General features: G+C 49.1%; 1 protein-coding gene across 1 annotated transcript; it reads left to right on the top strand.

Annotated features, from left to right (window-relative positions):
* The first annotated feature begins 16,244 nt into the window (after window positions 1-16,244).
* SOX18 (SRY-box transcription factor 18) lies at window positions 16,245-20,381 on the top strand. The gene is made up of 2 exons (XM_037877115.2): window positions 16,245-17,284; window positions 18,276-20,381. Exons 1-2 carry the CDS (start codon window positions 16,873-16,875, stop codon window positions 19,124-19,126), a joined length of 1,263 nt encoding a protein of 420 aa, XP_037733043.1. The 5' UTR covers window positions 16,245-16,872; the 3' UTR covers window positions 19,127-20,381.
* The last annotated feature ends 1,806 nt before the right edge of the window (window positions 20,382-22,187 follow it).

The following is a 22,187-nucleotide window of genomic DNA, read 5'->3' as shown; positions in this document are numbered from 1 at the left end:
AGCCTTGGGTGAATAGGAGGTGAATGTCCACTGCACTGATATCTATAGGCTGCCTCGCAGTCTGCAACCCATAAAGGAAATTAGCCATATTTGAGTTTACATCTATTAGGAATGGTCATATATACATCATGCACTGAGAATATTACCTAGCTGGCCACATTTCAGGGTATTTGCAATGTATTCCACTGTCTCATACGTAAAGAATAACACATGATCTGTGGATGTTGCATATCACATAGCCATACAGTCGCATGATTTGCCATAGCAGATTGGACAAATGGCCCCTCAAATCCATTTTCCTCTCTCTGGCAGGCGTTTAATTCCTGATGTTTCTGAGGACAGTGACTTTGTCTCCAGTACACCAACCAGCCACTGGACAAAGCTATGCTTTGGAAGAAGAGGTCCCTTCCTACCCCAGAGTCAATTGACTAGTTCTTGGAATCATGGGATTTGACGGCTGTGCCTAATCAGGAGGGACTCTAAATGTTATCATTAGTCTGAACCTGATGTTGATGTTGGTTCTTCTAAGACACATCAGTCCCTGCTCATGGTTCGAGAAGGCAAGAGCCCTGCAAATCTGCGGATGTCCTCAGATCTTGTTTGAGGATCAGATGTGGATCCAAATTTTGTATCTGTGCAGGGCTCTATTATTGTAACATTGCCCCCCAGAGTGATTTCCTCTTGTTATCAAGCTGCTATTAATTTCTGTAATATTCTCTCTCTTTATGATGAATATTCACGGCCGCTGCACTGGGAATTCCGCTTTTTGAAAGCCTGGGCGCCACTCTGTGAGTCGTGACATCAGACACAAGTCCAGAGGTCTTTCATTGCATGCTTGGGGTCAACCTCCAACCTCCCGCTCCACAGTGAAGACTGTCTGTGCAAATCTTACCACAAGACTTTTCCAATATCCCCAGCCCCCAACCTAGCACAATGCAAACAAAACAAGCACATGCCAATCCCAAGCCAGGTTACAATGAGGAAACCAGACAAAACTAGGAAACCAGACCGAAAACCTAAAGGAGCTGAGTTAAAGGGCTGCAGACTCAACTGGGAAAGCAAGAAAACTACTTAGTGCATTTTGCAGACAGCAGCCATCTGCAGAAGGCTGGTGAGGTAATGGTCTGTTATAACTTATAACATGTCAAGGACCACAACAGTTTGGAGGAGCAGAAAACCTTTCCCAGATGTACACATCCTACATTATTATATCAGATACTTCTGAGACGGGGGAATGTTCCTTTTCACTCTTAGCTGCGTTTCTGCAGTCTGACAGGCGGTGCTATCTGGCAAAGTGTATGAGCAGCAATCACCACTAGCCAACTCTGCGTTACAGACCCGCTCATGGAGACCCTGCTCTGTGCTTGTGAGGTTGCTTCCTTCCCCAAACAATCAGAGGCCCTGTATTTCTGGAGCTCAAGCTCTGGAGTGCCCACTTCCTTCTTTGTGGGTGTGCTTTACTGGAACTCACTGAGATATTTTCCTGCATCGGGATATGCTGGGTGAAGCCATAAGCATTTAAAAATCATATATCCATATTTCTGCTGTAGGTATAATAACTCACCATAGAATCATGTGTTGGGGATGCCCTTGCTTTCAAATGCTTTTGAATCATCATCACAGTATGTAACTCATTTCCCTTATTTTAAAGTAGCATTGGTTTCTGTGAGGCCACGTGGAACTTTTTATTACGACATCTTCAATCAAATGAAGTTTTAGCAACAAGACAAAATAAATTTCAAGAAAGGAAACCTGGTGATTAGGAAACTCTCAGAGCAGAGCCCAGGAGAGAAGGTTTTCCACACAAAAAGGGGGAGATATTCTTTTCCTGCAAATCATCTGATCTGACACTACCAGTCGTGAGAGAGACTTTGTACTCCAGGACGCTGGCCTCATAAAGAGCTTCCCTCCCTTTCTGTTGACAGCAAAGTGCTATGAAAAAACAACCTCACCGAGCTCATCATCAGAGGCAAGCTCCCCACAGACCGGGATACATCAGCTCAGCCCCTGCTATAACAGATGCAAAACCTGCCGACATAGCTCCACTACTTCAGTGATCAATCCCCACCCAACACCCTTTCAGGATCCGTGGATCCTACACATGCCTATCACAACATGTGGTGTACCTCACTAAATGCGCCCAGGAACATCTACGTGGGTGAAAGGAGACAATCACTGCGCTCTCCAGTGAACTCCCACAGAAAACTGGTAAAGGACAAAAACACTCTATCGCCCGTAGGGGAGCACTTTTCACAAAACACTCACTGCGTGGTTCATTGCACAGTCCTCACCTGCAAAGGAAACCCGTGCAACTTCATCAAAAGACGAGCCTGGGACGTAAATTCACAACTGTGCTAGACACCAAAAATCATGGACTTAATAAAGACTCTGGACTGACGGTTCATTATAACAATCTGTAACCCACTAACTCTCCTTTGTGCCAGACTGTAGAGGTGTTAGCTGCACACTTCACTTTGGATGGTCTCTTGCAACATGTGTTAACTCCTTCTCTGTTCCACATTGTATTTAGCTGTGATACTCTGAGTACCTTTCCCAGACCTAAAGTAGAGCTCTGTGTAAGCGCGAAAGCTTGTCTCTTTCACAAACAGAAGTTGGTCCAATAAAAGATTTTACCTCCCCCACCTTTTCTCTCAATGGAAAAACAGTCCACAGCAAACCTTCGTCTTACTGTAGATTAGTGGCAGAAGGACTGTGTGTGTGTAGGCATTGGTCCATGTGTATTGCATGGACACAAGTGTGCAACATATTACAAAATGACACAAAGATTGATGGGAAACCATCTATTGTAAAAGTCGTAGCACACAGAGGAGTGATATCAGGCACTTAAACTGGTCCTGCTTTCCTCTCCAGCGGGGTCACTTTGGTGTATACAGTTTTAGGAAAAGATTTTTATGAAAACAGATGTGTGCTTTTCTGTTCACGCTACTCCCAAAACCCACATACAAGGTGGGCTTTGTACATACTGATATGCATACATAATTCCCTGGGGTATGTCCATCAGAGGCTATGCATGCACAAGGCAGGGTACACACTTTTGAACGGCTATTCCCGAAAGTGGTCCATGCAAAGATTTTTTTTTCCTTCGAGATTGTAGCAGATAAATATAATTAACTGAGCTCCTGTAAAGTATGCAGTGCTCTTATAGCTGTATCGGTCCCAGGCTATTAGAGAGACAAGGCGGGTGAGGGAATATCTTTTATTGGACCAACTTCTGTTGGTGAGAGAGACAAGCTTTGGAGTTTACACAGATAAGCAGTACAAGAGTTCCTATAAGACTGCTTGGGTTTGTACAACCGATTTTACAAACTCAGTTATGCAAAAGTCTCAAGGATGATGGCACTATTGATTTGGCAGGTCTTTTCCTGCATTTCTTGCACACCCAGAGCCACTTAACAGACTCAAAGCAGCCAAGTCAGCAGAGTCCTGGCTGTTCAAGGAACTCAGGATTGTATGCATCTTTTGTACAAATACTAATGAATAATATTTTCTGCCAACAATTAAGAAAAAAGTCAAGCATAGCAAGCGAACATTTGCAATGTTTCAGTGTGGACCAGATGCTTTCCCCTGCCTGTACGGGATGCTATTTTCATGCTGTAATCAAGAAAATAAATGGTGTTGATCGGAGCTGTAGAATGGCAGCCAGTTCTGTTTCTCAATGGCTTTTCTGCAATCTGTGTCCACGTATTTGGCATGCGGCTGGCTATGCATTGAGGTAATTCATTAATGCTGAAACAAAAATGTGTTTATGGGAGTCTGGAAATGGTTGGGGGAAATGTAATACTTTCCTTTCTGAAATGCTGGGCTGGTTCAGTGATGAGCACTGAATACTAAAATAAACACAAACACAAATGACTTTTCAAAAAAGCACACATGCACCCCAGTCAGACCCACATGTACCCCCTTTTATATGCACTCATGCACATCGGGACCCCCCATTACACCCACACAGGATGCTGTCACACACAGTGGGACTTAGCACCTGTGTGGCACTATTCATAATCAGAGCACTTGACAAACTAACTAGTTATAAACACAGTGGGTGGAATTTTCCAAAGTGCTCATAGCTGACCATAACATACACCAGAGGTTCTCAGATTGTGGGTCGGGACCCCAAAGTGGGTAGTGATCCCATTTTAATGGGGTCACCTGGGCGGGCTTAGACTTGCTGGGGTCTGGGGCCAAAACCCAAGCTCAAGCCTCACCACCTGGTGCTGAAGCCAAAGCCTGAGCCCCACTGCCCAGGGCGGTGGGGCTTGGGCTTTGGCTTTGCCCCCCCCCACCTGGGGTGGCAGGGCTCGGGTGGACTCAGGCTTTGGTTCCCCCCAGCCCCAGGGTGGAATAGTAATTTTTGTTGTCAGAAGGGGGTTGTGGTGCAATGAAGTTTGAGAATACTTGACATATACCATTCAGTCACATATACACACACCTATGTAGTCACCCCCCTCGCCCCTTCCCCCATTCTTATTTCTGCACCATCCAGTTAAATACACAGGGCCACGCTTCCAAAGCACGGCTTCTGCTCGTGCCTGTGCAACGTTGTACGCACCAACCTTTTTCAGCGTGTGCACTGGGGATAGAATTTGCACATGCAAAACCCTCTCTCGGCTTCTGTTCAATTCCAAGGCCTCCACATGCGCACAGTTGTCTCTGCACGCAACGCTGCGGGCTCACAAATCAAGGCCAAGTCGAGGCCTTGAAAATACTGAGTCACGACATCACCCCCACAGGCACCTCTGCCATGTCACTGAGAAATACCCAGACCATTCAATCCCACACACACAGAGCCGACTCAGTGCAAGGGGTGTTTAGTACTATCTCAGTACTGAAACACATGTCACAGGTGTGATGAGTTTCCCATTTTCAAGCTGGGCGAGAGGGGCCCGTTTAAAGTGAGAGATTTCTGGCTGGCTGCACTCTGAGTTACAGAACAGCCAGAGTGGAAGACAGGCAGTTGGAGCAGCCATGGCAACAACCCCTTGCTTGAGGGCCTGTTTTAAGAAGTGCTGAATTCAGTGGGCACAGTGCCTCTGCAAATCAGGCCCTGGAGTCTTTGTGGGCAGACTTCTGATGAGGTGCTGGAGAGGAGAACAGCAGGGTCTGTGCCAGAAGAGAATGTTTAAAGGCAAATAACTCTGTGAATGTCCAACGGGAGCGAGAAGGAAGATTTCCTCAGGTGAGGGTTGAGGCTTCCCTGAGTGCAACAGAGGCGATCCTGAAATGCTCGCAATGCAAAACTTGATCCCCTGTTCCTGGGGCAACTGCTCCAGCTGTCTGGTGGGTGGAGCATGTGCAGAGCAGCAGCTCTTTTGGGTTAGCTGTGGGTTTCGTCTGCTCAGACAGCGGGGATTTTTGGTCACAGTGGGAATCCTGTATAAACAAGGATGACTTTGGTTTCTTACACAGAAGGAGAAAACTTTCTCCACTTCCTTGCGACTGGTGCCTGGTTTCTGTGCTGCGAAGGCTCACTTTGCCTGGGTGCAAGCCAGGGCTCAGAAGGTGTCTTGGGGCACCTTCTTCCTTGTGAGTTATTTATTTATTTGTATGATGATCCTAGTACCTAGGAGCCCCAGTCATGAAACAGGACCCCACTGCACTAAGCGCTGTCCACAAGACCAAAGCTGGCCCATGTCAGCTGACTTGGGCTCACAGGGCTCGGGCTGCAGAACTGTGGTGCAGACATTTGGGCTCAGGTTGGAGCCCAGGCTCTGGGATCCCACCCCCCTCTTGCGGTCCCACAGCTAAGACTCCAGCCCAAGCCTGAACATCTATGCCACAGTTTAACAGCCCCGCAGTCCAAGTCAGCTGACAAGGGCCAGCCGCAGGTCTGTAACTGCGGTGTGGACAGACCCTCAGGGGCAGTTTGGTGGCCCATGCAAAATGTATTTGGGAGGGTCTAACTGTGGTATTTGACCTATCGCTTAAATCAGCCTCTGTACCAGAAGACTAGCAGATAGCTAATGTAACGCCGATTTTTAAAAAAGGTTCCAGTGGTGATCCTCGCAATTACCAGGCAAATTGATAGAAACTATAGTGAAGAACAGAATTCTCAGACACATTAATGACCACTATATGTTGGGGAAGAGTCACCATGGCTTTTGTAAAAGGAAATCATGCCTCACCCTTCTATTAGAATTCTTTGAGGGGGGCCAACAAACATGTGGACAAGGGTGATCCCATGGATATAATGTACTTGGACTTTCAGAAAGCCTTTGACAAGGTCTCTTGCCAAAGGCTCTTAAGCAAAGTAAGCAATCATGGGCTAAGAGGGAAGGTCTTCTCATGGATCAGAAACTGGTTAAAAGATAGGAAACAAAGGATAGGAATAAATGGTCTGTTTTCACAGTGGAGAGAGGTAAATAGTGGTGTACTCCGGGGGTCTGTACTCGGACCAGTGCTGGTCAACATATTCATAAATGAGCTGGAAAGAGTGTTAAAAAGTGAAGGGGGAAAATCTGCAGACCATACAAAATTACTCAAGGTAGTTAAGTCCAAAGCTGACTGTGAAAAGTTACAAAAGGATCTCACAAAGCTGGATGACTGGGCAACAATATGGCAGATGAACTTCAGTGTTGATAAATGCAAAGTAATGCACATTGGAAAACAAATCCCAGCTGTACATACAAAATGATGGGGTCTAAATTAGCTGTTACCACTCAAGAAAGAGATCTGGGAGTCATTGTGGATAGTTCTCTGAAAACATCTGCTCAATGTACAGCGGCAGTCAAAAAAGCAAACCGAATGTTAGGAATCGTTCGGAAAGGGATAGATAATAAGACAGAAAATATCATACTGACACGATATAAATCCATGGTATGCCCACATCTTGAATACTGCGTGCGGTTCTGGGCATCCCATCTCAGAAAAGATACATTAGAACTGGAAAAAGTACAGAGAAGAGCAACAAGAATGATTAGGAATATGTAACAGCTTCCATATGAGGGGAGGTTAAAAAGACTGGTACAGTTCAGCATAGAAAAGAGACGACTGAGAGGGGAAATGAGAGAAGTCTATAAAATCATGACTGGTGTGGAGAAAGTGAATAAGGAAGTGCTGTTTACCCCTTCACAGAAGACATGAACCCAATGAAATTAATAGGCAGCAGCAGGTTTAAAACAAACATAAGGAAGCACTTCTTCACACGAAGCACAGTTGACCTGTGGCATTTGTTGCCAGAAGATGTTGTGAAGGCCAAAAATATAACTGGGTTCAAATAAGGATTAGATAAGCTCATGGAGGACAGGTCCATCCATGGCTATTAGCCAAGATGATCGGGGATCTGGGTGTCCCTAAGCTCTGACTGCCAGAAGCTGGAGCTGGATGACAGAGGATGGATCACTTGATTGACTGTTCTGTTTATTCCTTCTGAAGCATCCGGCACTGGCTGCTGTTAGATGGCAGGATACTGGGCTGGAAGTACCATTGGTCTGGCCCATTAGGGCCAAGCTTATGTTCTTATGTCTCCGGACAGTGCTGATTGGGGGTGCGCACATTATCAAATGCCACCATCTCATTTGGCACTCACCGGCCCTTTGTTGGCTGCCTCAGTGGAGAGACCAAGGGACAGAATGGACCCTGGAGACAGCTCCTCTCCTGTCCTAATACGTGGTGACTTCAGGCTAAGGCAGAGACACCTTGGTGGGTCGTATCATAGGGAAGCCTGCTGCACCTGCTCTGTAGACAAAGGACTTCGCTCTCCAAGGCTGGGAGCTCATCGCTTTTCAAAAGCGTGAAGGTCACTTCCACATAAAATAGACAAACACTAAGAAAACAACCCCAAGCAGGGAATGCAGACGATGGAGTCACAGACAAGAGGGTGTCCCCACAGCCAGCTCAACCCCCCTATGGGCCTGATTCAAAGCCCAGTGGTGTTAGTGGGAAAGTTCCATTGCGTCAGTGAGTTTGCATAGGGCCATAAACCTCCATAACCCACTCAAATAAGCAATGTGTGTGTGTGTGTGTGTGTGTTTGTGAAACATTTCAGAAACAGCCCTTCCTGAATGTTTAAAGTGTACTCAGTTAAATGCGGCCTCTGAAGCTTCACAGAAAAGTGAGAAAGAAATTACTACACAACCCAACTAAGCTTCAGTTATCATAGTGACCTGATCTAACAGGAGCCAGGACACTGAAAGCTAAGGGGGATTTCCACCCTTAACTTGTCCTGTTGCACCTTGGGCAAGTGGGAAAAACATCCAGCCTTCCTAAAGGTAATAGCAGCCTGCCCTGCTGTCCTTGCACAGGAGAACATGGCAACATCAAGTAGACCACATTGAAATACCCAAATGTAGTAAAGTTTGGACCTATTCAAGGGAAGAAGGGATCAAAGTTCTTGGAATTTCACCTGCAGTCAACGCCATTGGTCATCTTTTCACCATGAAGGTATTCATCTGTGGTCAGCCAGGCTACATTTGTCAGGTTAGGGATTCTCCCCACCCCTGGAAGCAAGGATTGGAGAAGCTACAGAGAACAAAGGTCAGACCAAAAAGGACAAGCATGCCAGTCCTGGCCTCCCATTCTGCTCCCCCTCTGCAGTGATCAGCTGATTCTGGTGTCCAGTGTTACCACATCCCAGTGGGTAAACAGATTTCAGCATTTGCACACCAGGAGGTTAGTCATCAAACATGGGTGCACCAGTGTGGGGTTTGCACCACAAAAGAAGTGGTCACAACAACTGTGCATGCAGAAAGAGGTGTGAAAAATTGGAAGCTGGCTAAAAAGTTTGACACTAAAAGGCAAGGGGCCGAATGGAACTCTGCTGGGAGTCAAATGAGTGTCACTAGAGATGAATTTCTCCTCACCTAGCTGGCCACTTTAGCTGTGTTTCATCTTTTAACTTCTCCACAAGGCTTATAAACAATCTTGGACTTCTGAGCATTTTGTTCTCCAGGAAATGTCTTTCTTTTTAAAAGTTTTTTGGAAATACTTGTTTTAGAAAAAGATGAAGTACATATTGCTGATCATAATACCAAGGCGACCAGTACCGGCAATGAGACCAACAGAGTCTGCTTCTTCCACTAGAGCTCAGATGTAGGGGATAGGTTGGTGCATGAATGAGAAAGTAGGGGACAGGAGAGGTGCATGGTCGATGCAGGGGTCAAATGAGTCTATGGAGGGCCCTGTTAATCATAGAATCATAGAATATCAGGGTTGGAAGAGACTTCAGGAGGTCATCTAGTCCAACCCCGTGCTCAAAGCAGGAGCAATCCCCAACTAAATCATCCCAGCCAGGGCTTTTTCAAGCCTGACCTTAAAAACCTCTAAGGCCACGTCTACACTACCCGCCGGATCGGTGGGTAGTGATTGATCTATCAGGGATCAATTTATCGCATCTAGTGTAGACGCAATAAATCGATCCCCGATCGCTCTGCTGTCGACTCCGGAACTCCACCAGGGTGAGAGGCGAAAGCGGAGTCGACGGGGGAGCAGTGGCCGTCGATCCTGCGCTGCAAGGACGCGAAGTAAGTGATTCTAAGTCGATCTAAGATACGTGGACTTCAGCTACGCTATTCTCGTAGATGAAGTTGCGTATCTTAGATTGATCCCCCCCCGTAGTGTAGACCAGGCCAAAGGAAGGAGATTCCACCACCTCCCTAGGTAACCCATTCCAGTGCTTCACCACCCTCCGAGTGAAAAAGTTTTTCCTAATATCCAACCTAAACCTCCCCCACTGCAACTTGAGACCATTACTCCTCGTTCTGTCATCTGGTACCACTGAGAACAGACTCTTTGGAACCCCCTTTCAGGTAGTTGAAAGCAGCTATCAACCCCCCCCTCATTCTTCTCTTCTCCAGACTAAATTATCCCAGTTCCCTCAGCCTCTCCTCATAAGTCATGTGCTCCAGCCCCTAATCATTTTTGTTGCCCTTCGCTGGACTCTTTCCAATTTTTCCACATCTTTCTTGTAGTGTGGGGCCCAAAACTGGATACAGTACTCGAGATGAGGCCTCATGAATGCCGAAGAGAGGGGAATGATCACATCCCTCGATCTACTGGCAATGCTCCTACTTATACAGCCCAAAATGCTGTTAGCCTTCTTGGCAACAAGGACACACTGTTGACTCATATCCAGCTTCTCGTCCACTGTAATCCCTAGGGCCTTTTCTGCAGAACTGCTGCCGAGCCGCTCGGTTCCTAGTCTGTAGCAGTGCATGGGATTCTTCCATCCTAAGTGCAGGACTCTGCACTTGTCCTTGTTGAACCTCATCAGATTTCTTTTGGCCCAATCCTCTAATACACTGTATATCTGCAAATCCCAGGTTTGCAACCCAGCAGGTCTGAAGATTGGGATCACAGCAGTCCAGCTCCAGTGCCTACTCTTCTGCAAACTGCATCGTTATATTCCCTGTCTTGTGCCATGTACAGTATAACCAAACTCTGGTTAATGGATACTCAGTTAACCAAAGGTCAATCATGCCCCCACCCCAACAGCAATCAGCATCATCCAGTACAGCCTTGTAGATTGTCCCATGACATGGGTAGGGGTGCGTTAACCCCAGTGTCCCAGCTAACTTCAAATGCTTGTAATTAACTCTTACTTAAATCCCCCTAAAGTTATCACTCGGTATATTAATCTTCTTTATTTCCTGCCCTAGCATGTTGTATAGTGTTGTTATGTGCTGTTAAACAGCTACCATGTTCTACCCCAGAGGTGGTTGCATTTCAGTGGGGAGTGAAATTATCTCATCTTTTAGATTGTAAGCTTTTTGGTGTACAGACTTTCTATATCTGTACAGCACCTAACACAATAAGACCCTGAATTTTTTAGCCTCTAGGTGCTACTGCAATATAATGTTAACCAATAATAAAATAATAATAATAATTAATAATAAATTATTAATAAATATCCCCCTGTTAACAGTTTCACCCATCCAATCAGAGTGTAGAAGCAGTACCATGTGAAACAATCCCACACCCCGACTGTGAATAATTGGAGTGAATGATTCATGCAGTAGTTCCTGAACCCACCCAGAGTCTGGACATTGTCCCAACTGGTTGGGGAATCCTTAAAAACAATGAATCCATTTTCAGGAATCAGGAGTGGCTCCTGAATGATTTTGATATGACAAATACTATTCTGCTGTTGGCAGTGTGGTCCAGCACATTGGGGCACTGAACTTGAATTCAGGACACCTGCCTTCAGTTCCTGACTCTGCTACAGCCATTTCTGGATGACCTTGGGGAACTCACTTCAACATTCTGTGCCTCAGTTTCCCAATCTGCAAAATGAAGCTAATGACCTTTACTTTTCTTGGGAAAGAGCTTTGAGATCATTGGCTCCTTGGGGTCCCTCGTCTGTCTCTCTGACTCTGCCTTTTGTCTTTAACTTATATTGTTAGTCTTGCGGGGGTGGGGACAGGGGCTGTCTTTTTGTTCTGTATTTGTACTGCACCTAGTGTGCTGCCGCCAGGTTCCACGGCGAGTCCTCCTAAGCGCTGCCTCAAAACAAATAATCATAAATAATAGCATGAGTTAGCTCCCCTGACCAGCCCTACTGCCCATGGCCTTCCTCCCCTGCCTATTCTCCTGCTGCGCCGTTTCCCAAAGACTCTGGAGGGCTCCAATTGCCTTTGGAGCAGGCAGGAGGCGCTGGGCCTATTTTTAGACCGGTGGGAGCTTGATGGCAGCCTCAGCGTCAGCCGCTTTGACAAATAATCAGAAGCACGAAAGACAAGGGGAGATGAGGAGCTGAGGGTGGGGGGGGGAACTCGGGGGGAAAAAAAATCTTTTGTGTTTAAAGAGCGTTTCAGCCACAGAGTCTGCATCCCCAGCCAAACTTCCTCTCCTAGGTGTGGTGCTGGAGCGCACTGAAGCACAGGAGTCTATAAAGGGAAACCGGGGCAGCGGGGAGGGGGTGGAGGGGAGACAGAAATCCAAGGGCCCAATAAAAAAAAAAAAAGCCCTATGTAGAGTGGCGGCTGCTGGGCTACCGGCCAGCTCGTCAGACGCCAGCCCTGGTGAGGCGGGTGATGGGAGAGGTCACCCAGCTGGCTTTTACAATGATCTTATCTCTGCCCAGGAATATCCAACATTTCCTCTCCATACGGCCGCTGCGAATCTGAACTGTGAGAAGCTGGAGGGCCCAGGGCAGCCCCCCCCCCCCCCACAGTGGCTTTCCCTCTCCCTCCCTGGCTGTCTCTCTTGCTCTGTCTCTCCCCACTTTCAGCTGGGCTTTATTTATTTTCTCCTTCTGGTGCGTGGGAGGTGCCGCGTGTGTATATCTGGATACACAGGAGTTGGAGGGGGGGCAGAGTCCCCGTCCCCCCAGTGAAAGTTAAGAGACTAGAGGAGCGATAGAGCTATCCTTGGGCCAGGAGCACGGAATGTGTTTATGTCACACCCCAAGCTTGGTGTCTGCTGGGCTCGGATGATTTACCCTCTCTGGCCTTGGCAAGGGTGAAAGCCAAGGGAGGGAAGACATTGCCCACGTAGCCACCCCTGACTGACACAGAGCCCAGCGGAGGGCCCAGGGCTCACCACGCTTCGGTCGCTGAGCCTGGACGAAATTGGCTGACTCAGGCCACGTTACCATGACCGTGTCTGGCACCAGCGGCAGTCGAAAGTTTTTGGTTCCCTTACTCATGGCTCTGTCTGTTTGCAGACCTCCCCACTCCCTCCTCTCCCTGCTTTCCTGCCTTAGTCATATTTCATTTCCCCTCCTGTCTGCCTCCTTCTTCCTTCACCTGTTCTGTCTGCCTTCCTCCTTTCCCTCCCTCTCTGGCTCTCCTCCTCTCTAATCTAGCCAATCTAACATATGAAAAATGTCTACATTAGGCATTTCCATGGTGCAGATTGTTATCCGTAGAAACCTCACACCACCTGGCACGAGCCCAGCTGCACAGGTGTGTGTGCACACAACAACACAGTGAAAGAGCGGGACAGATTTTCCAAAGAGCTCAGCACGCAACGTGTCCCAATCCCCAGCATGCAGAGTGTGTTTGAAAATCTGGCTCAGTATTTCTGGCTTCCAGTCCAAAACTGAGGGGGTGGGCTGCTCAGAAGTAGTCTGATGCTGGACAATGCCGTCTGAAAGGAGTTGGGGGAGGGGGGGTTCTCCCATGCGGCAATAAGTAGCAATAATTTATTATGTCCATGCTCCACCCCATGCTGACCATGAGCAGATGGCTGTCCAGACAGGTGCAGCACACAGCCCAGCCCAGCAGCGCCACTTTGATGGATTAGGAGTACACTCATAATGCAATACACAAAAGGCATGAGCCATAATTCTGCTGAGCGTCCCAATGGAGCACGCTGAAATATCTGCCTGTGGGGTGTGCTACGTTGCAATACAAACCACGCTGCAGATCACACCCAACGGGGTGTGAACATGGCCTGGGAGATCTCGACAGTTTACAGCAATGCTGGGCGTGAGTTTACAAGAGCGGTCATGGTGGGTGCACAAAGCTCCAGAGGGCCCTGGTTTGATCCCGCCGGCCGATGACCAGGGTCTGTCAGTGTTACAAGCAGGGGCTCGTCCAGGATTTCAACTGGGAAATCTCTGAAGCTTGGGACGTGTTTCCTCAGCTAGGGGAAGTATGTAACCCCCACACCTCCTGGGTGTGGTGTTCCGTCCCATCCAGTGGAACCGAGACCACTTAGAGAGAGATTAATGAGTTTGCTCTGTAGCCTTAGCTAACAGCCCGTTGGCTTTTAGCTCATTCACTAAGCTCCAGAGGTCCCAGGTTGAATCCCGCCCGCTGACGACCGGGGTCTGTCAGGCGTTACACTTGGAATGACCAAAAAAAGGATTTCACAACAGACTTGGGATATAAATCACTGTCCCCAAAGCCACAGAAAAAGGTAGGGTTGTTGCAAGATGTGGTCATGAAAGAGGGCCAATAATATAGCATTGTACTGGCCAAAACCATAGTGGAGAGACTGTTGCATGAACCAGCGTTTTGGTGCGTCATAGGGTTCTGCTCACAGAACTCACATATCAGTCCAGCTGTAACCTTGCAAAGTTTGGTCCTGACCCTGCACGAATGGGAGCTTTGTAATCGACTTGAATGAACACAGGATTGGGTCATTTGTTTGTGGGTTTGCTATTCTGTTATGCTACGTTTCGCTGGTCCAGGCTGTGCTGAGACAAATGGTGATGATTATGGCATTTTGAGGTGAATTTTGAGCTTGTGTTTGGCTGAAATCTCTCTCTGTAGCTAGTAATACTTTAAAATATATGGACATGTTTACTCTGCATCTTGGCCTGGAAACTGACCAAACAGCATCAGGTCCCGAAATGTACAGTTGCAGAAGTGGTTCCTGGACTGATACCATTGAAACAAGGAAATAATAGCACATTTCCCTGCACTGGAATTACTAAAAGGACAGTCACCCAAAGAAGCACTTGTTTCACTGGCAAGCTATCACTTACAGCTGTGCTCCTGCAGAGACATGAAATCTCCATTCTAATGCATTGGCCCTGCTGCCTGCACTGTGGCCCAGTCATCTAATCGTAGGCCTGCACCAGTTTCAGCCAGTCGTGGCCCAGACACCAGTACAGCTGCATTGTTGCAAAGAGTAGATAGGCCTAACCGCTATGCATCACAATTTGCACCAGTGCCGTTTAGCTGGGTTTCAACCAGGGGTAAGCTCTGGTTTGCAACAGTGTTGCTATGCTATGTATATATATATAGCTTTGCTATAATTAAGACAAGTGTCCAGAGCAGACGAGGCCCTACATAGCTCTTGTTGGAATACCGAAAGGAAAGGGGCATCTTATTATTTCATGCGACCACCAGTTTTTGTCTTTAAAATGTACGGTACCGCAGAGAGAACAAGCTTGGGCTTTTACGGCATTGGAGCTGTTCTGAGTAGCTCCTTGGGCCCCTCTCTCAGCCACTTCTCAAAGGGGGAATGGGAACCTCCCCACATTCCTCCCAGCCTGCCCCCCCTCCAAACTCCAGCACAGCTGGGATCAGCTAAAGCCTGCGTGTATAGTCCTAGAACGGAAAGGCAGCAGCTGCAAACATTCCGATGGACCCTCCACGCCACCTCTGACCACGGCAGGCCCACGTCTCTGTCAGCATCGCTCTACATTATTTGACTTTCTTTCAGTCAGAATAAACCCCCCTGGACTTGAGGAATAAACCGCAGACAGACACGAGCTGATCTGGGATTAGCCACTCCGCAGGCATGAAACGCCACCCAGAGGCACCAAAACAAACGGCCCGTGCAAAGAGAGCCTCTGAGGGCACCTGGAAGAGGATGTGGGTGTGTTGGGGGTGCCCGTGGAGGGATGAGTGTGAACGCACAGGTCCCAGGGAAGGTGCTGAAGGCACTAGGATGCATGCACCTAGCCAGAGAGGGGCTGGGGTGAATAGCAAGGGAAGGTGCTTGCTGCAGAGGGCCTGGGGTTGCTTCAGAGATACTCAGGCTGTATTTTCCCTCCGGGTTGTATATTTTTCCCTAATTGAAAAACACTGTAAGGACAGGCATTGGCCCGGGACAGGTATAACCTACTGCAGTTCCCCTCCCTGCTCCCATGGCCTAGGCTAAGGGCAGCGTTTTTCTTTCAGAAGGCAATGCAGCGCAGTGGGAGTTCTCCGCAGCTACCAGCCCCAGGTTGCAAGCCCATGTGTGCTCCTTCAAAAGTGCAGGGCCCAGACAGCTGGCTCCCCATGAAACCCAGCGCAGGAGGGAAGGGCGGGGGCCTGGAAACTTTCAGGATCTCCTCTGCAGTCACTGCTGATTTGTTGTTGCAAAATAGCGAGGGACTCCAGGACCTAGCAGGAAATCGAGTTTGAAACCTCCGTTGTTTCTGTCTCGAGATTGAAGGGTAAATTGGACAATTAAAAAAAAAAAAAAAGCCTTTTGTTTTGTTTAGGGTTAAATGCAGATTGGCTTTTTTCAAATCACTTCCAGACACACACAAACCGTGGCATGCAATGCCCCACCGCTGCGAGCTCTTGCTCAATCCAGGGCCCGGAGTCCGCCGAACGCTCAGTGTCAGATTTCAGGCCCGGGTCTGGGGGAGAGTTTGCAGACAGAAGGGGGTTTGGAGGCCGCTAGAAGCGGGGAGAACCTTCGCATGTGACCCGGAGCGCAGGGCCGGATGGCAGGGAGCACTCGAGGACAATATCTCCAAGCCGGTCTCTTCGCTCCGTCCCCCCCTGCCTGGACACTTCAGGGAAACACACACGTTGTGTAGCGCCCCGCGGCACGGCTGGCCTGTCACTGCACCGGCCAGCGGAGCCTTTTCTGCCCCGCTGGCGGCAAAGGGACCGCGGCATTTCCACGGCGGCGCCTCCCGGCCCGCGGGCCGCTCCGCAGGCACCCGCGGCTCGGCGAGCGCCGCTCCTCTGCAGGGCCGTGGCCCTCGGCGGTCCCACCTGCCCGCGGAGCCAGACCTGGCTGGGGCGCTGGGGGCGGACCCCGGGCGGCAAAGCCAGGAGCATCGCAGCTCCTCGCCCCAATGGCCCCGCGAAGGGAAGCCGCCTCCCTGGCCCCCTTGCTTTGCCGGGGAGGGGGTTTCTGTCGCGCCGCGGATTTAAGCGACCCCCCCCCCCCCCTCGAGCCTGCCCACAAAAAACCAACCGCCAAGTCCAAGCTCCTTGGCCGGAAGGGAACCGGCCAACCAAGGTTTCAAACTGGCCCCCCAGCCCACCCCCTTCCCGAGGCAGCCCGGGGACGCCTCCTCCCCCTCCCTTCCCCGTTGCTGATTGGCCCAAGCTGGCTATATTTGACCCCTTCCCGCTTCGCGGCGTCCCAAAAGTTTTTTGGGAGGGGAACGCGACTTTCCCTGGCTTCCCCCCGACGCGGACCGCTGAGCCGCTGCCGACCGCAGGCGCTGCGCCGGGCCAGGTTTCTCCTCTTTGCCCCGCACTGCTCGGTTCCGATCCAAAGGGCCGCCCAGCTGGAATGAATAGATCTGAGCCTAGTTACTGCCGAGAGGAGATATCTCAACCCAGGGGCGGCCGTTCATGGGGACCCACTGCGGCCCCCGCCGCTGAGCCCGGGCTCGCCTACCCGCAGACCCCGGGGGCAGACTCCGCGTCCAGCCGGACCCCCAGCCCTGACCCCGGCTTTGGATTTCGCCCAGGCGCGGCGGGGGGAGATCCAGGAGCGCTCGGGTCAGCTCCCAGCCGGTCGCCGAGCCCGGATCCCGGGTATGGATACAGTCCGACCTCGGGCAGAGCCGAGGGGAAGCCGGGGGAGGATTCCAGGATCCGCCGCCCCATGAACGCCTTCATGGTCTGGGCGAAGGACGAGCGGAAGCGGCTGGCGCAGCAGAACCCCGACCTGCACAACGCGGTGCTGAGCAAGATGTTGGGTAAGCGGCGAGGCGAGCCACTGCAGCGCCCCGGGACGGGCTGCCCCCTCTGGGACCCGGGACGGGCTGCCCCCTCTGGGACCCGGGACGGGCTGCCCCTTCTGGGACAGGCTGCCCCCTCTGGGACCCGGGACAGGCTGCCCCTTCTGGGACAGGCTGCCCACCCGGGACCCGGGACAGGCTGCCCCCTCTGGGCCCTGGGACAGAGACAGGCTGCCGACTGCCCCCACTGGGACCTGGGACCCGGGATTAGGGGCAGGCTGTCCCCACTGGGACCTGGGACCCAGGGTGGGCTGCACCCGCTGGGACCTGGGATAGGGACAGAGGGCACCCACTGGCATAGAAACAGGCGCCCCTCACTGGATCTGGGCCAGGGTCAGGCTGAAGCCCAGACGGGAGCTTGGGTAAGGACATGGCTGCAGGGCTTAGGTCCGGGCTGCAGGTCCCTTGGTGGCTGGGTTAGGAAGCTAGCTGGAACGGCTGCTGTTGCTAACTCTCCAGTACAGTGGCCCCTCCGCCTCCTCTCTTGCCTTGCAAAGGACATTTGCTTATTCTCTTTCCTATCCGGTCAGGGTTTATTTTCCTTTCCGGGGGGTGGCGTTCAGTGTCCCATTGCAGGGGGGAACCGCATGCCTGTGCCCAGAAAGCGTTGGAATTCTCAGCAGAAGGTGGGCTCCGAGTAGAGCTTTGCAGTCATCTCTGTGCAGGGCTGAAGAGTTAAATCCCTATTTTTCTTTTGGGGGAGGGGAGCTTGGTATCACTTTTCAGCCTTCTCCCCAGAGGGGGGTTAAACCAGAGGTTTGTCTGTTGCCGGTTTTTTAACCGCATTCTGGATGTGACCTCCTCTCCCCCCACCCCGCCCCCGTCCCCGTCCCCCAAAGCACTGTCCTCTCTTGTATCTGCATGCGTTGCTTCTTTGCAAAGGTCTGTGCGTTCTGGAGGAAGGGTGCAGGGCTGAGCCCTTTTAACGGGGTGTGCTTTCCACTTCCAGGCCAGTCATGGAAAGCCCTGAGTGCCAGCGACAAGCGCCCCTTCGTGGAGGAAGCAGAGAGGCTGCGAATTCAGCATCTGCAGGACCATCCCAACTACAAGTACCGCCCAAGGAGGAAGAAGCAAGCCAAGAAAATCAAGAGGATGGAACCCAATATCCTTCTCCACAACCTTTCCCAGCCGTGCAGCGACAGCTTCAGCATGAATCATCATAGTGGCAGCCAGCCTGGCCACCACCAGCCTCCCCCACTTAACCACTTCAGAGAACTCCACTCCATGGGGTCGGATATTGAAAACTATGGCTTGCCAACTCCCGAGATGTCTCCCTTGGATGTCTTGGAACAGACCGAGCCAGCGTTTTTCCCTCCTCACATGCAGGATGACTGCAGCATGATGCCCTTTAGAGGCTATCATCCCCATCACCAGATGGAGTTTCCCCAAGAGAAGCCCATGGGGCGGGACATGGCACTGCCCTATGCTCAGACCCCATCACATTTGGCTGATGCTATGAGGACTCCCCATCCATCTAGCATGTACTACAACCAAATGTGCTCTGGACCGCAGAATGTCCTTTCTGCCCATCTGGGCCAGCTGTCACCCCCTCCTGAAGCCCATCATGTTGACAGTGTAGATCACTTAAATCAAACTGAGCTTTGGACAGATGTTGACCGCAATGAGTTTGACCAGTATTTGAACATGAGCAGGACTCGTCCTGAAACCTCAGGACTCCCTTACCATGTCTCCCTGTCCAAAGTGACTCCGAGAAGCATCTCCTGTGAGGAGAGCAGTTTGATATCTGCATTGTCTGATGCCAGCAGTGCGGTCTACTATAGCTCCTGCATCACAGGCTAGGTCTGCCCCACCTTGTACAATGCGCTCACCCTGGAGAACGTATGACCCTTCAGTGCAGAGTCTCCTTTAAAAAAGAAAAACCGTCTTCCTTTAACCATTGAGCTCCATAATATTTAGAATATCTCATTAAATGCATCGCTTTTTTAAAAACATGCTGAAATCACTGATATACTGTATAACTATATAACACAAATAGATGCATTTGCCAACGCAGAAGGTTAACATAGACAAGAGGTCAGCCTACAGCACTCCATCTCTTAACTCTATGCCGACTGGAAAGTATGGCAAAGCTTCTTACACATTGTTTTCAGCCGGGCATAGCTGTAACTTCTAAGATCAGGCTGTTCTACCATGTCTTTAGACAAACTACAGTGATTCGTGTCTAAAACAACTGCCAATGGGACCTGCTCAAATTGACCGTGCAAGTGTTTAACTGAAGGGCAAACTACATAGCATGGGAAACCGTGGGGATCTTTTGAACTGGTTGTTTTAAGACTGGGTGCCTATTAGAGGTGGGTTTTAGCACAGTTTTCACTGTATTCTCAGCAATATATTTTAACTGGGCAACGAGGCTATATTTTTACTAAGCATTTTTATATATAAAATTATATTTAATGTGTTTGGGGTTTTTTATTATCAAACTTTTTTTAAAATAAATCCAAGGATATCCATGAGCTCTACAGCATTTATGTAGCAAGGCTGGATTTTAAAAGAAGAAATATTTGGAGAAAAGGGAATTATGATATCAATATTGTTGAACAATTGACTAGAATTCTGTACACTCCCTACCCCTCTCCTCCCTCTGCCCCCAAAATAGAACTGCATACATTTTTATTGTCTAGGTCTGTCTGGAGAGCAAACTGTCCTCTGGTTTGCATACTGGTTCATTATTAAAACATCTTCATATAGTTATTCCCATCTTGTGTGCTTGCCGTGTGAACACATATTTTCCGCAAATGCATGTTGTCGCAACCATTTCCAGATTATTGGATCACTTGATTAATGTCCTGACAGCCTAGCAATTGTATTAATTTCAATAGTATCGCCCGCCAGCGCTAGGAAGCCTTGTAAACGCTCTCCAAAGATATATGAAAGGCGGCTAGTGCTCAGAGAATGTCAGCAGACACAGTCCTCATGGCTGTCTCACCCTCTCTTAAATTTCTCATTTTGTAAGTGTGAAAGATATGTTCTATGGGGAAAGCATCTGTTCTCAGATAAATGACATTTAATAAAACATGTGATATCCTTCTCTTGACATTTGTGTGCCTCTGTGTGGTTATTATTTTGCTAGCATGGCTGTATGCTATCATATACAGCCTGATCCCTACAAGCTTTTCGCCTACCCTCATTCGAGTCAAAAAGTGCAAGGATGGGGCCCATAAAAGTTGCAAATGGGAACGGCTTCTAGCCCGGCCAGTGCAGGCTTGTTCCCTGTAACACATTTTCTAATGCTTTGTTCAGTCTAGTTATAAAACATTCCCAGCAACAGAGCTTCCACCCTGATCCTTTGCACCCATTAGAACTTCCTTGCAGATATGCAGCTTACATGGTCTTTTTCATGGTTTCAACCCATTGTTATACTCATTTGGGTCCCCCAAAGCAAATCTTATCCCTCTTTCCTATTTTATGCCTCTCACTTTAATTAGTTCTATTTATTTCTGGTAAATGCAGCACTTGCACCAGAATATTTACAAAGGAAAATGCCAATCTGTTGCATAAATTGCTTGCGGCATCCGTTCATTGAACGCTGGTGATTTAAACCAGATTGATTTAGCCCAAAAAGGCTACTAAAAAAATGAACAGACAAAAGGTTTTTGTTGTTGGCAGGGATTTGCCATTTAGGGGAGAGGGATATTTAACAAATGACATGAATTTTCAAGCTTCTCCTAAATCAGACCCACGTTAGTGTTAACAGGACTAAGTCCTGCCCCATTTTTTATGTGAAGTGCCAATAAATGAACGGAGTGTTTGTTCCCATTAAATTACAGAAAGGAACTCCATTGTGTTTCCATATACAGTATGTAAAAAGGGGGTGGGGGGGAATACATGGAAAAATGACATCATAGGCTAAACGGGAGAGCTGGCTTATGGCCACCAGTGGGTGTGTCCAGCATGTGCCAGGATCACCGGCTGAAACAAACAAACAAAGAAATGGGAAGCATCCTGTGTGCCTGGACAAACGACTGCGAAAGGAAACAGCCTTATATAGGCTGAATCCCATTCTAGTCCCCAGAAACAGTCTGGAAGGAAGGAGACCAGGGGAAAAAGAAAGCAAGCTCTGACTGATTGTCCAGTTCTGAGCTTCCAAGTACCTTGCATATTACCATGTGATCACTTCCTGTGATTAAAAAAAAGAAAAGCACACTCAGCCCCTCTCCCATCTGCCCTGGAGCTGACAGAGGAAAGGTAATGGGTAGATTAGATCACAGAGGAAATGCTAGTCATTTTCTACCACTAGAATTTCCTTCTTTCCCCCCACTGTTAGATTTGCAAGCTATGCTAATTCTGCCATCCCAGAGGATAGCTAGATGATTCTTTGCCTCTTATACTATAGTTATTTGGGTCCTCCCCCCTGCATTTTCATTGTTAATTGAATGCTGCTCATGATGCTAGGAAGGCAGATTAACATCTTCAAAAGTGTCTAAGTGACGTGGGCAGTTCTGAAAATGTCACCAAATCCTATCTGCAGAAAAGGCCCAGTATGGGTAGAAGATGCCCTGCCGATGTGCCCTAATCTTGAGCTGGAGGGGACATTTCTAGAGGTCAGATAGCACTTCAGTGTCCATGGCCCAGTCAAACCTTGGCTTCTCTACGGAGGTTGCTAACTATCCATAGCTGGAGTTGAGTAGATGACCAGTTTTGTATCCCATCCCCAGTCCCCCAAGCCTTGCAGTCATTCACCAGAAGGAATCAAACAGCAAAATACAGGTTTCTATCCATGTGTTGTATGTGGATGAGGTTCTTTTAATCCCTTTGCTGTTGTTTAAGATGTAGCTGCTTAACAGCTGCAAAAATACATGGAGCGAGCGGCTCTTCGTCAGCTGATGGATGCATCTAGCCG

This window comes from Chelonia mydas, chromosome 13, assembly GCF_015237465.2.
Source record: "Chelonia mydas isolate rCheMyd1 chromosome 13, rCheMyd1.pri.v2, whole genome shotgun sequence".
Lineage (NCBI taxonomy): Eukaryota > Metazoa > Chordata > Testudines > Cheloniidae > Chelonia > Chelonia mydas.
The sequence above is the reverse complement of the archived record's forward strand: the minus strand, read 5'-3'. Positions and strand labels throughout refer to the sequence as shown.

What these genes read in the sequence shown, in the direction of transcription:
- SOX18 (XM_037877115.2), top strand. Translation starts at nt 16,873, where the DNA reads ATGAATAGATCTGAGCCTAGTTACTGCCGAGAGGAGATATCTCAACCC. An exon ending in GGTGCTGAGCAAGATGTTGG is followed by an intron (nt 17,285 to 18,275) that starts GTAAGCGGCGAG and finishes TTCCACTTCCAG; the next exon opens with GCCAGTCATGGAAAGCCCTG.